This window comes from Oryctolagus cuniculus, chromosome 9 (genome assembly GCF_964237555.1).
Source record: "Oryctolagus cuniculus chromosome 9, mOryCun1.1, whole genome shotgun sequence".
In the NCBI taxonomy this organism is placed as follows: Eukaryota; Metazoa; Chordata; class Mammalia; order Lagomorpha; family Leporidae; genus Oryctolagus; species Oryctolagus cuniculus.
This window is the reverse complement of record NC_091440.1, coordinates 64,110,946-64,124,139: the sequence shown is the minus strand read 5'-3', so window position 1 is coordinate 64,124,139 and position 13,194 is coordinate 64,110,946. Positions and strand designations below refer to the sequence as shown.

General features: G+C 41.5%; 1 protein-coding gene across 2 annotated transcripts in view; it reads left to right on the top strand.

The window, feature by feature from the left end:
* NUFIP1 (nuclear FMR1 interacting protein 1) overlaps positions 1-13,194 on the top strand; it is a 34,412-nt gene that overhangs the window by 7,157 nt on the left and 14,061 nt on the right. The window contains exons 2-3 of one of the 2 annotated variants that reach the window (XM_070048795.1): positions 5,454-5,546; positions 9,439-9,629. In XM_070048795.1, coding sequence (XP_069904896.1) covers positions 9,443-9,629 — 187 coding nt within the window. In that variant the 5' untranslated portion in view covers positions 5,454-5,546; positions 9,439-9,442. The remainder of the gene's footprint in view (positions 1-5,453; positions 5,547-9,438; positions 9,630-13,194) is intronic. The other variant, XM_070048796.1, reaches the window with a different exon arrangement.

The window sequence follows — 13,194 nt, the reverse complement described above, 5'->3', positions numbered from 1 at the left end:
GAAGTTTGTTTGTATCCAAGTTGTTGCCTTGTTAGTGGCTCTAAAATTATTACTTTTAAATATTTAATTATTTATTTGAAAGAGTTTCAGAGAGGCAGAGGCAGAGAGAGAGAGAGAGTCTTCCATCTGATTGTTCACTCCCCAAGTGGCTGCAATGGCCAGAGCTGGGCCTATCCAAAGCCAGGAGCCAGGAACTTCTTCCAGGTCTCCCCTATGGGTACAGGGGCCCAAGAGCTTGGGCCATCTTCTGCTTTCCCAGACCATAGCAGAGAGCTGCATCAGAAGTGGAGTAGCAGGGACTTGAACCAGCAGTGCCCATATGGGATGCCGGTACTGCAGGCAGCGGCTTTCCTTGCTATGTCATAGTGCCGGCCTCTGAAATTATTTGACCCTTGCTGAATTCAACTGAGATTGATCTGTATTTTGCTTCTTATTTTTCTGTTTAACTTGTTCTGAAGTGTTCATACATTTCTCATGCATATATATATATATATTTAAAAGATTATATTTATTTATTTATTTATTTGGAAGGCAGAGTTACAGAGAGGCAGAGAGAGAGAGAAAGGCCTTCCATCTATTGGTTCACCCCCAAATGGCCACAACCCTGGAGCTGGGCCGATCAGGAGCCAGGAGTTTACTCTGGTTTTCCCACGTGGGTGCAAGCACCTAGGCCATTTTCTGCTTTCCCAGGCCATAGCAGAGAGCTAGATCAGAAGTGGAGCAGCCAGGACTAGAACCTGAACCAGTGCTCATGTGGGATGTCAGCACTGCAGGCAGTGTCTTTACCTGCTATACACAGTGCTGGCCCCTTTATATTTATTTTTTAAGATATGCATTTGAAAACTTTGCTTTTAGAAACAGTGGCATGCACTTCACAGCACACAGGGAATCCACTAGGGGGAGTGGTTTTGTAATATTTGGTGCTTGACTGTGGCTCTGAGGAAACCCTATCATTCAGAATTCTGGTGTAGGGGTCTGCTCCTCAAGCAAATCACATCTCTCTGAAGTGCAGATGACATTGCAGTTGCATAGCTGGCACTGAAGCACATTGTGGGTCACTGAGAGTAAAAAGGGGTAGTGCCTTAGCAAGAAGATGCCTAGGAGGAAATGGGCAGTAGTTGGAGAATAAGGAAAAAGGGAATAATGTGACGAGAATAGTTAAGTGCTAAGGTGATGGCTTGCACCAGTATGCCCATTTATCGGTTCTGTGGTACTTAAGGACTGTTGCTGTGGCTCAAAGTATAGACAAGGAGGAGGGCAAAAAAGGAGGTAAGAAATGAGACGGGCTGGTGTTGTGCAGCAGGTTAAGCCACTGCCCTTGTCATCGGCATCCCATGTGACCGCCAGCTGCTGCACTTCTGATCCCCCTCCCTGCTAAAGTGCCTGGGAAGGTAACAGAGGAAAGCTTGGGCCCCTGCTACCCCAGTGGGAGACCCAGATGGAGTTCCTGGCTCCTGACTTCGGCCAGGCCCAGTCCTGGCCATTGGGGTCATTTGGGGAGTGAACCAGGAGATAGAAAATTTCTGTCTTTCTCTCTCTCTCTGTAACTTTGCCTTTCAAATAAAGAAATAAATTTTTAAAAAATGAAGTGAAAGAAGGAGAAGAAGAAGAGCATATGATTTCACTGCCAGTTTCTCTTGGGATGTGAAAATATCCCTTGTTGCAGTCTAGAACTTCATCACAGTCATTCTCTTAACAGGAGATGTAATTGTACAATGTGAGATAGAATCTGTGAGTCTTTTCCCCCCGGGCTTTTGGCTTCATTGTTTCAGGTGTACTTGAGGAAGCCTCACTGTATCCTTCGTAGGAGCACTTGACTTCTTATCTTCCCAGGTCCGTTTTCATTTTATGTTGGTGGGTGGTTGTTTGTGTATGTGACTATGTCTTGTGTTCTCTTCTTTTGGGGATATTTCTTTTCTGGTACCCTTATTTTCTGTGTAAATGAAATTTTGAAAGAGGATTTTACTAATTTTGGCACTGAAAGCTAGAACCTTGTAACTGAAAGATTGCGTACCTTTTGGCATGTGCCAATGCCATCTCACTACTCCAAGTGATCAATTTCAGTTCACAATTGATCATAATGAAAGGACTAAGACTCAAAGGGAGCACAAAAACAAGTCTAGTATCTGCTAACACCAACCGATAGAATAAATAAAGGGGAGAGTGATCCAACATGGGAAGTGAGATACTCAGCAGACTCATAGAATGGCGGATGTCCTAAATAGCACTCTGGCCTCAGAATCAGCCCTAAAGGCACTCGGATCTGGCTGAAAAGCCCATGAGAGTATTTCAGGCATGGAAAGCCAAGACACTCTGGCAAAAAGATCTCTGTGAGTGAGATCCCAGTGGAAAGAACAGGTCTTCAAAGAGGGAGGTGCCTTTCTCTGAAGGGAGGAGAGAACCTCCACTTTGACTATGACCGTGTCTAAACAAGATAAGAGTCGGAGAACTCAAGGGGCTTCCATAGCCTTGGAAACTCATAACTGGTGCATAGGGAGATTACTGATGCCATATACAGGAGTGTCAATTGGTAAAGTCAACAACAGGAGTCACTGTGCACTTACTCCTCATGTAGGATCTCTGTCCTTAATGTGCTGTGCATTGAGATTTAATGCTATAATGAGTACCCAAACAGTATATTTCACTTTGTGTTTCTATGGGGGTGCAAACGACTGAAATCTTTACTTAATGTACACTAAACTGATCTTTTGTAAAAAAAAAAAAAAAAAAAGAAAGAAATTTTCAATTCCCAACTTGACTCTCACTGGGATTAAACATGACAATAGGTCTGATCTGATTTCATCATCATTTTAAAAAAATCATCTATTATTTTTCACTTTATGTTTCTGTGTGGGAGCAAACTGTTGAAATACTTACTTAAGGTATACTAAGCTGATCTTCTGTATATTAAGATAATCGAAAATGAATCTTGATGTGAATGGAAGGGGAGAGGGAGTGGGAAAGGGGAGGGTTGTTGGTGGGAGGGACGGTATGGGGGGGGAAGCCATTGTAACCCATGAGTCGTACTTTGGAAATTTATATTCATTAAATAAAAGATAAAAAAAAAAAATATTATCAATAAAAAAAAAAAAAAAAAGATTGCGTACCTTTAGGAACCTGATATGTTAGGAAGTGAAAGTCAGGCTTCACCAAAGGACTTTCCCCAACATCTTTGATGTCTAATGTAGGGAGTTCTTCTGTTTCATCTAAATCTACCTCTGTAACAAATACTTTGATTCTTTACCATTGAAAAGAACATACCTAGCATTTGTTTATTTATACATTGTGCATTAAAGTACCAAATCTTACTTAACCCAAGAGGTTAAGGGTCTGCAATATTCAGAATGCTAGTACTAAAGAAACACAGGATAGTAAGAGTAAGTGAACTTGAGAGTTCTGTATGTGTTGAGTAGCTCTACCTAGGGGCTGTAAAAGTCAGCACTGTGTTTCTCATTCCTGCTTCTACATTTTTTTTTTTTTTTTTTTTTTGACAGGCAGAGTGGACAGTGAGAGAGAGAGAGAGAGAAAGGTCTTCCTTTGCCGTTGGTTCACCCTCCAATGGCTACCGCGGCTGGCGCATATCGCTGATCCGAAGCCAGGCGCCAGGTGCTTCCTCCTGGTCTCCCATGGGGTGCAGGGCCCAAGCACCTGGGCCATCCTCCACTGTACTCCCGGGCCATAGCAGAGGGCTGGCCTGGAAGAGGGGCAACCGGGACAGAATCCGGCGCCCCGACCAGGACTAGAACCCGGTGTGCCGGTGCCGCAAGGCGGAGGATTAGCCTATTAAGCCGCGGCGCCGGCCTTGCTTCTGCATATTCTATATTAAGTTTTGCGGGCAGCTGACTACCATCCTCCCTGTAAGATTATTTTATTGCCACCTCTCTCCTATTTTAAATGCTGCAAGTAGTTCCTTTCATTCTTCAGAGGTTTTATTTTTCAGCCTATTAATCATCTGTGAGTCTCTTTTGGATCCCTTCCAAATTTTATTTTTTCTCTGTCTTTCTTTTTCCAGTTAGAAGTACAAAACTGACAGTGCTTCAGAGTGTTTGACTACTCTTGAGTGTCATGGGAGGAGGATTTCACACTTGTACAAAGTGCCAGAGTCCACTTGATAGAACCCTAGAGTGTGTTTGCTTTCTGAAAGCGTAGTTCTTTGTTGCTGACGGGCTGTCAGATTTTTATCTTCTATGACCTTGATCTTTTCCTCTTATGTTTATTTATAGCTTGTGCATTCATCATCTTTTATTTATGCAGTTTATTTTTCTTGGCTGGATGTATTGCTTTACACTGTCCTCATTGAAATTCATTGCCTTTTTTTCCTGATTACTTCACCACTTACTCAGTGTCATTTCCATTCCTGTCTTCTAATATGGCCAGCCATAGGTTTCATATTGTCTATGCCATTCAAGTCAGTCATGCAGATGTTAAAAAATAAAAAAGTGTCTTCTAAGCACTGACAGGTCAGAGTTTGGTGTTTCTCAAAACATATTCTGCTGAGCATCTGGGCTGAGGATAGGAGCCACTGGTGTCCTCACCTTCTGAGTTTTCTCCCCTCTCTGGTGTCTGTGCTCGCCCTCAGAGTTTGGAACCTGTGTCTCCACTTGCTATGCCAAGAAACAAAGAAAGCAATCCATCTTGCATGCTGCTGTCAGATGGAATCACTGCCTTGTATATATCTCTCTGTTCGTGACTCTCTGGCTCCCCATCACCTGCTGAATTCAATAAAAACTTTCTAGTCTGGTATTCAAGACACATTTTGGCCTGTGCCTCCCTTTCCAGTCTGATTCCCTGTAACTATATTATATTTCATATAAATTATTCCCTGGTACCTCTCACTTCTGAGGCCAAGGTTCCTCAACTTTCTTTACCCTACTTCAAACACTGAAATGTTTCCGTCTGATTTCTGTCTGTTAATACCACTTAAGATCAGTTTCTTTCATGTTCCTCTCTGGATTTCTCCAGTTAGGTGTAATCATCCCATCTCCAATTTTTATAGTCTTATGAGTATTTATTATATTGTGTCTATGATAGTGCCGATTGTATGTTTTCCAATACTTCTGGTAGACTGTTTTCTTGAGAACTAGCTCTTCTTCATCTTTAATCTTCAATATATCTAACACATCTGCATAAGCAGTTGCATTGACTTAAAATTTTTTCTTAAAGAATTTATGAGTACATGCCAAATAAATGAATTATATCAGTCTGAGCACATTGTATGATTTACGTAAGTAAGTTCCTTATTTAGTTGCCGATTGGTAGCACATTTGTGGACCAGCAGCTGGCCAATGCTGAGTGGCACTGTTAACAGTCTATATTTTCCCCCTCTTCACAACATTCTAGAGCAATTAAAAGTTTATAATTTACTGGATTAGTTTTAAAACCAAAATTGCTAAATACAGTAATTGATTGCTTACTTCAACTTGTCCTCTCAAAGGCCTTTTATTATTTTTTAGAAACTACCCAACTCTTGCCAATATTGAAAGGAAAAAGAAGCTAAAACTTGAAAAGGAAAAGAGAGGAGCAGTATTGACAACAACACAGTATGGGTGAGTTCCCTCAGATTGCTTGCATTCTCAGTGCTAAATAAGTATTCATATGACTTTCAAAAAGATAGATCATGAACAAGTCCTTTGGGTCTGTGTCTCCTAGTGCAATAGTGTCCTTATCAGAGGCAACCTGTTTATAGCAAGCAGGTGATATAATCATTTCAGTTTATTTTTTGATGCTGTCCTGAACGTTGCTTTATTTATTTATATATTTGAAGTTTCATTTTATTTGAAAGAGAGACAGATGGGGAGAGATCTCCCATCCACTGGTTTGCTCCCCAAATGCCCCAAACAGCCAGGGCTGGACTAGGTGGAATCCAGGAGCCCAGAACTCAATCTGGGTCTCCTACCTGCATGACAGGGACCCAAGTACTTGAGCCATCATGTGTTGCCTCTCAGGGAGTGCATTAGCAGGAAGCTGGTTTGGAAGCAGAGTAGCTGGAATTTGAAACAGACCCTCTGGTAGGAGATACAGGCATCCCAAGCAGGGACTTGACTGCTGTACCACGTGGCCATCACATGGATCTGGCTTTTAGAGCCAGACAGTATACTTGAGGGTTGTCCCATTACTGATCTATAACAAACTTCATTCTGTAAGGATATGTAGGTAGCTTAAAGATATCCTACAGTATTTTTAAAAATCAGTTTTCTATGGGTAAACACTTAAGCTCTTACCAATCTTTTGCTAATAAAGTTACATTATTGCCCTTGTACATACAATATTTTACATATGTGCAAGTATTTCTAAGGATGGATTCCTAGAGATGGATTTGCTGAGTAAAAAGGTATATATATTTGTAATACTGATAGATATTGCCATATATCTATCATAGGAGCTGGACCAGGTTGCTGCCCCATCAGCAATATAGGAGACACCTTATTTCCCCCATCCTCTGACTTTCATAGAACTACTTTCATAATTTTTCCATTTTATTTACTTTTTACTGAAGTACATTATAATACAATATACAAATTTTAAGTGGACAAGTCGATGAATTCTTATATATGTATATACATACCCGTTCACATCCATGTAACCTCTGTACAGATTAATATATAGAACATCTTAACCTCATGAAGCTCTTAAGCCTTTCCCTGGTTACTGCCTCCCCACAAAGGTAGCCCCTTTCCTGAATTCTGTCATCATTAATTTATTTTGCCTGTTCTTAGAACTTTATGTAAATGGAATCAAATAGTATATATTCTGGGGTACATGATTTCTTTGGCTCAAAATTATTTTGTACTAGTTACACATTTTATATGTAGTGGTAAATTATTTCTCGTTACTGTCTGGAACCAATTGTGAGAATATATATGCATTCTGCTGGATATTTGGGTTGTTGTCACTATGGGCTATATGAATAAAGCTGCTGTGAACATTATTCTATATATCTTATGGCCAAAAGTATGCATTTTCATTGGTCATATACATGTGCTAGATCATAGGTTAGCTTTAATAGATATGGCCAGTTTCCCAAAGTGCTTGAGTCAATTTGCACTTCTTCTAATGATATCTCATTGCTTTGTACCCTGGTCATGCTTAGTAATGCTATACCTTTCCTCACGGCTAGTGGTACTGAGTCTATCTTTTCATGGGCTTATTAGCCATTTGAATATTGTCTTGTAAAGAACCGGCTGAAAGCCTTTGACTAGTTTTTAACTGAGGCTGCTTTTCCTATTTTGTAGAAGTTGTTTGCTTAGATACGAATGCTTTTTGAGTGGAGTTCGTATACTACAAATGTGTCCAGCAACATGTGGCTTGCCTTTTCATTTTCTTAATTTCCTTTTGAAGGATATATTTACTTGAAAGGCAGAGTGATGGTGCGGGAGACAAAAAGATCTTCCATTTGCTGGTTTACTCCCCAAATGGCCGCAACAACCAGGGGTATTCAGCCTGAAGTATCCAGGTCTCTCTCACAGGTGGCAGGGTCCCAGGAAGTTGAGCTATCTGCTGCTTTCCTAGAAGCAACAGCAGAGTGCTGTACCAGAAACAGAGCAGCTGGAACTTGAACCAGCACTCCAGCATAGGATGCCAGGATTGCAAGCAGTGGCTTCACCCACTGCACCACGGTGCTGTGCTGATATCTGCTGATTTTGACAAGGCTAAATCACAGCTGCAGTTGGATGGCTCATGACTAGGGTATCATTTCTGGTTCTCTTTGTTCTTTTGCATAGACAGATTTTTCCACCTGAAATCATTTTCCTTCAACCTGTTGGACTTCCATCTCACGATGAGGGTCTGTTGGGGATGACTGATTTCAGTTTTGTGTGTTTGAAAAAGTCTTTATTTTTCTTCTTCTTAAAAGGTATTTCCATTTTATTTGAATGGCAAGGAGACAGAGTTCATCCATTTGCTTGCTCACTGCTCAGGTTCCCCAACAGCTAGGGCTGGGCCTGAATGAAGCCAGGAGCTAAGGATTCTATCCAGGCCACCCACATGGGTGGTAGTACCCAAGTACTTGGGTGTGCTGCCTCCCAGGGTGCACATGAGCAGGAAGCTGGATTGGAAGCAGAGGAGCCAGGACTTAAACCAGACACTCTGATACAGAATATGGAGATCTGAACAGGGTTTTAACTATGGTACCAAAAGCTTGCCTCCTATCTTCATTTTTGAAAGATATTTATGCTGGATGTGCAAGTCTAGGTGGTTTTTAAAGAAAATTGTAGTATTTTAAAGATGTTGCTTCTTTGTTTCCAGTGAGCAACATGCTGTCATTATCTTGTCTCATATATAAAATGCCTGTTTTTCCTTTGGCTCTTTTATCACTGGTTTTGAGCAGTTTTGTTATGATGTGCATTGGTGTACTTTTCCTCAGATTTCTTTCAGTTGGGATTCACTGAGCTTATTGTATAATGAGATTGTAAGTTTGACCAGATTTGGAGAAATTTTGGCCACTATTTCTTCAAATATTTTTATCTCCTCACTGGTACTTATTTTACTGTCAGTCTTTCGTTCTTTATTTTGGCTAGAAACATGTTTCTAGTACTGTCTTTTCTTAAATAAAAGTTCTTAATTTTCATGAATTCTAATTTATTGATCTTTTATTTTTATTTATTTATGTAGTTTCTAAAAATTGATGCTAATGTATTTATGGGACTCAGTGTGATGTTTATACACACACACACACAATATGTGATGAACAAATCGGGATAGTTGGCATTTCCATCTCTTTACACATTTATAATTTCTTTGTGTTGGGAGCTTTCTATCTCCTCTTTTATTTTTTTAAGAATTTATTTATTTATATGAAAAGTTAGAGAGAGAGAGAAGGAGAGGCAGAGTGAGAGAGAGAAGTCTTCCATCTGTTGGTTCACCTCCCCAGTTGGCCACAATGGCTGGAGCTGCACCAATCTGAAGCCAGCAGCCAGGAGCCTCCTCTGGGTTTTCTCACACAGGTGCAGGGGCCCAAAGACTTGGGCTATCTTCTACTGCTTTCCCAGGCCATAGCAGAGAGGTGGATTGGAAGTGGAGCAGCCGGGACTTGAACCAGCCTTGCCTTATGGAATGCCAGTACTGCAGGCAGCGGCTTTACCTGCTATACCACAACCAGCCCCTCTCCTTTTTTGGGTTCCTTATAAGATAAATATAATAAATTGTAAACTCTACTCACCCCTCTATGCTGCTAGAACTTACTCTTCCTATGTAACTATATTTTAGTGATAGCTGACCTCCCTCTGTCCCCCTCTTCCTGTCCCTCCTATCCTCTAGGAACCACTATTCTTTTCTCTCCTTCTATGAAATCAATATTTTTAGTTCCCACATATAAGTGAGAATATGTGCTATTTGTCTTTTGATTAAGCTAGGTTTCTGTTGCATACAGTAGTCTTTTACAAATTTTTTCTTGAAAAATTAGTACCTATTAAACTAAGAATTACATTTTTCCTACTCCAGCAAGATGAAGGGAATGGCCAGACATTCACAGGTATCCAAGATCAGAAGTCCTGGCAGACAAAACAAGTGGAAAAATGACAGTACCCGACAGGGAGTGGTTGGACCAGGCAATCACGTGTGTGATTCGAAACCTAAAGACCCACTTGAGGCAAATGCAGATCCTCTTGGTGTCTTGATCAACAGTGACTCTGGTAAGTGAAACAAGAAAGAATTAGTGTGTAGACAGTGGTGCTGAAGTTGATTATTCATAGCCTTGATCGTGGAAGGTTTAATGGCAAATATTTTGGTTTTATTTTTTGTCTTTATTAGGAGGATCTTGTCAAAAAACCTTGTTTCACAACATTTTTTCTGAGTCTGGGGGCAGGCAGGCCGTGGAAGAAAAATTGTATTTGTTGGATCATTTCCATTGTGTGATGCTGTCTTGGAAAATTTCTTGGTTGTTTTTAAAGTGTTAGTACTGTCGATTCACATTTGTCCACTTATCTGCATTTCCCCCCATTATATATAATACAGAAATTCCAGGAAGCCTGTATTACTTATATTACTGATCCTGAGTATGTTCTCTTTGGGCATAATTCACTGTATTTGACGAATATTGTTCTTCCTCAGAACCTAGTATAGATTTATAAATGTTTATGGTTTCTCCTTGAGTTCCCTCTAGAATTTATTGGGCAAGTTGACTCAATGCTAATAAGTTGAAAAATTAAAGCACCAAAATGCTGCTGTCACATGCAGGTATCACTCAGGCTAAAGTACCCTGTCCTCCAGTAGCATGGTGAGGCGTTAGCTGATTGCTTATGTTTCCTGTTGCAAAGGGGTACCTGAACATTGTTGGGGCGTGGATTGATGTTATATTGAGGATTTCATTGCAGGCTCTGTTCATCTTGGGTGACAGTGGCTTCTGTGATAGTCATATGACAAGTAATTAAAATTATGGATGGCAAGAAATGGAGATAATTTGTTGACTGAATTAAGGTCATAAGGAAAGTTGGGCTACGTTTTAAAATTTTAGTAGGAATAGGGGCCAGTCCTGTGGTATAGCAGATGGAGGTGCCGTTTGTGGTACCCGCATCCTATAATGGGTACTGGTTTGTGTCCTGGCCACTAAACTTCTGCTCCAGCTCCCTGCTGATGACCTAGGAGGAGCAGCAGAGGATGGCCCAAGTGCTTGGTCCCCTGCTACCCATGTGAGGCACCTGGAGGAAGCTACTAGCTCCTGGCTTCAGCCTGACCCCGTCTCATTGCGGCTGTCTGGGGAGTGGAACAGCAGATGGAAGATCTCTGTTCCTCTCTCTCTGTAATGCTGATTTTCAAGTAGATAAATAAATCTTTTTTAAAAATTAAATTCAGTAGGTATAATAATGTTATCCTAATGCCAAGTAACACTTACCACATACGATACTTAACTTTGCTCTGTATGCATTGTACACATTTCTTTTCCTCATGACAATCTTTATTGTTGCTACTCCCATTTTAGAAAAGAGGAATACAGAGACTAAGTAATCTGCCTTAGCTATATTGCCGGTTAATGGCAGAGCTAGGATTTGAACTTGGAAGTCTGACTTCACTAGTACTACATGTGCTCTACATGTGAAGTCTGAATTTATCAAGAAAAATATTCCGAGGCTAGCATAGTTTAGATGTGGGGAAGAGTTTAGAAAGTGCATCTTACTGTTGCAGAGGCAAGAAAAGGCAGGTGATATTTTGAAATAGTGTGGAATTGACTCATGGGCACTGATTTTTTTTTTTCTCTCCTTCAAAAAATTTAGAAAGGATGAACATTTGACCTCATGGTTAAGATGCTGGTTAAGACACCCACACACCATGTTGGAGTGCCTAGGCTTAAGTCCTGGCCCCATTCCTGATTCTAGCTTCCTTCTAATGCTGGAGGCAACAGGTGGCTCAAGTAGCTGGGTCCTTGCCACCTACATGGGAGACCTGGATTGAGTTCCCAGCTGCTGACTTCAGTTTGGCCCATCCTCCACTGTCGCAGGCATCTGGAGAGTGAACCAGTGGATAGGCACTTTCTGTGTCTTTATTGTCACTCAATTTCCTTATATATTCTGCGGACTAACCTACTAGCGCAATCAAGGATTTTTTAAATCTTTTTTTGGTATGTCAGTACTTAAGGCCAAGTTTATTTTGTTGCTGTCATTTAAATGTACCTACAACAAGTTTTAAGGCTTTCCTAGCCTATAGTCTTAAACAATAAGTCTTGTCTGAGCTAGAGAGAAAGCAGTTAGTCAGTAATGTGGCATCAGTGTGCCTTAGAATGTCTCCACAAAACAAAGGTAATTTAATTTGTTGGTCATTTGCTGTAATATAAATGCAGCTGTTGTCTAGAACACTGGGACATCAGTCTAGCTATGCACTATATCAGCTGGGCAGCTTCTGTTGTCTAAAAGATAACTGTTGCCGGCGCCGCAGCTCACTAGGCTAATCCTCCACCTTGCGGCACCGGCACACCGGGTTCTAGTCCTGGTCAGGGCGCCGGATTCTGTCCCAGTTGCCCCTCTTCCAGGCCAGCTCTCTGCTGTGGTCAGGGAGTGCAGTGGAGGATGGCCCAAGTCCTTGGGCCCTGCACCCCATGGGAGACCAGGAGAAGCACCTGGCTCCTGCCATCGGATCAGCACGGTGCGCCGGCCGCAGCGCGTTGGCCACGGCGGCCATTGGAGGGTGAACCAATGGCAAAGGAAGACCTTTCTCTCTGTCTCTCTCTCTCACTGTCCACTCTGCCTGTCAAAAAAAAAAAAAAACTGTTAAAGTAAGAAAATAAGCAGCCGGCGCTGCAGCTCACTAGGCTAATCCTTTGCCTTGCGGCACTGGCACACCGGGTTCTGGTCCAACAGCAAAAGGAAGACCTTTCTCTCTGTCTCTCTCTCTCTCACTGTCCACTCTGCCTGTCAAAATAATAATAATAATAATAAAATAAAAAAAAATAAAAAAAGAAAATAAGCTGCCATAACACATTGGCTCTCATGAATGCCCATTGCTAAATGTCATCCTTGAGAGTTAGGGACTGTAAAAAGCGAAGGCTCCATTTTGGAGGGCAGCTTTTTCAATGAATAGCGTTTTAAGTAGACTTAATCATGAATCTTCTTGGATCTAAGCATATGATTGTGTTTCCTCCATAAAAACAATAGGAAATGGGGGGAACAAGGGGTAGCATGTAAAGAAATCAGTTGTAGGGGCAAGCGTTGTGGTACAGTTGCTGTGGTGCCAGCAACCCTTATGTGTGCCAATTCGAGCCCTGGCTACTCTGCTTCTGACCCAGCTCCCTGTTAATGTGTCTGGGAAAGCAGGGGAGGTGCTCCAAGTGATTAAGTCCTTGCCACCCACGTTGGAGACCTAGATGGAGTTCCTGGCTTCTGGGTGGCCCAGCCCTGTCTGTTGCGGACCTTTTGAGGAGTGAGCCAGTGGGTGGAAGCACTTGCAACTTCTCTGTCTCTGTCTCTCCCCCTCCCTCCTTCTCTGTAACTTTTCCTGTCAAATAAATAAAATATATCTTACTTAAAAACAAAAAAGGAAGAAGTGGTAAGTTGTAGCAAGAAGCCTGATGGGAGGTTTCTGCAACTGCTAACGTTTTCATAGGGGAGTGTGTTTTTGCTGTAGTCATTTCCATAGGGATTGATGCCATCCTGCATTCTGCCTGCCTAGCACCTTAATTCAGAAGAATGCTGAGGATTTTAAAGACGTCTCTCCCTGTCTTTAAGAAACTCGTAGTAGAATGATAATTTTTAGATCATTGAAGTGCAG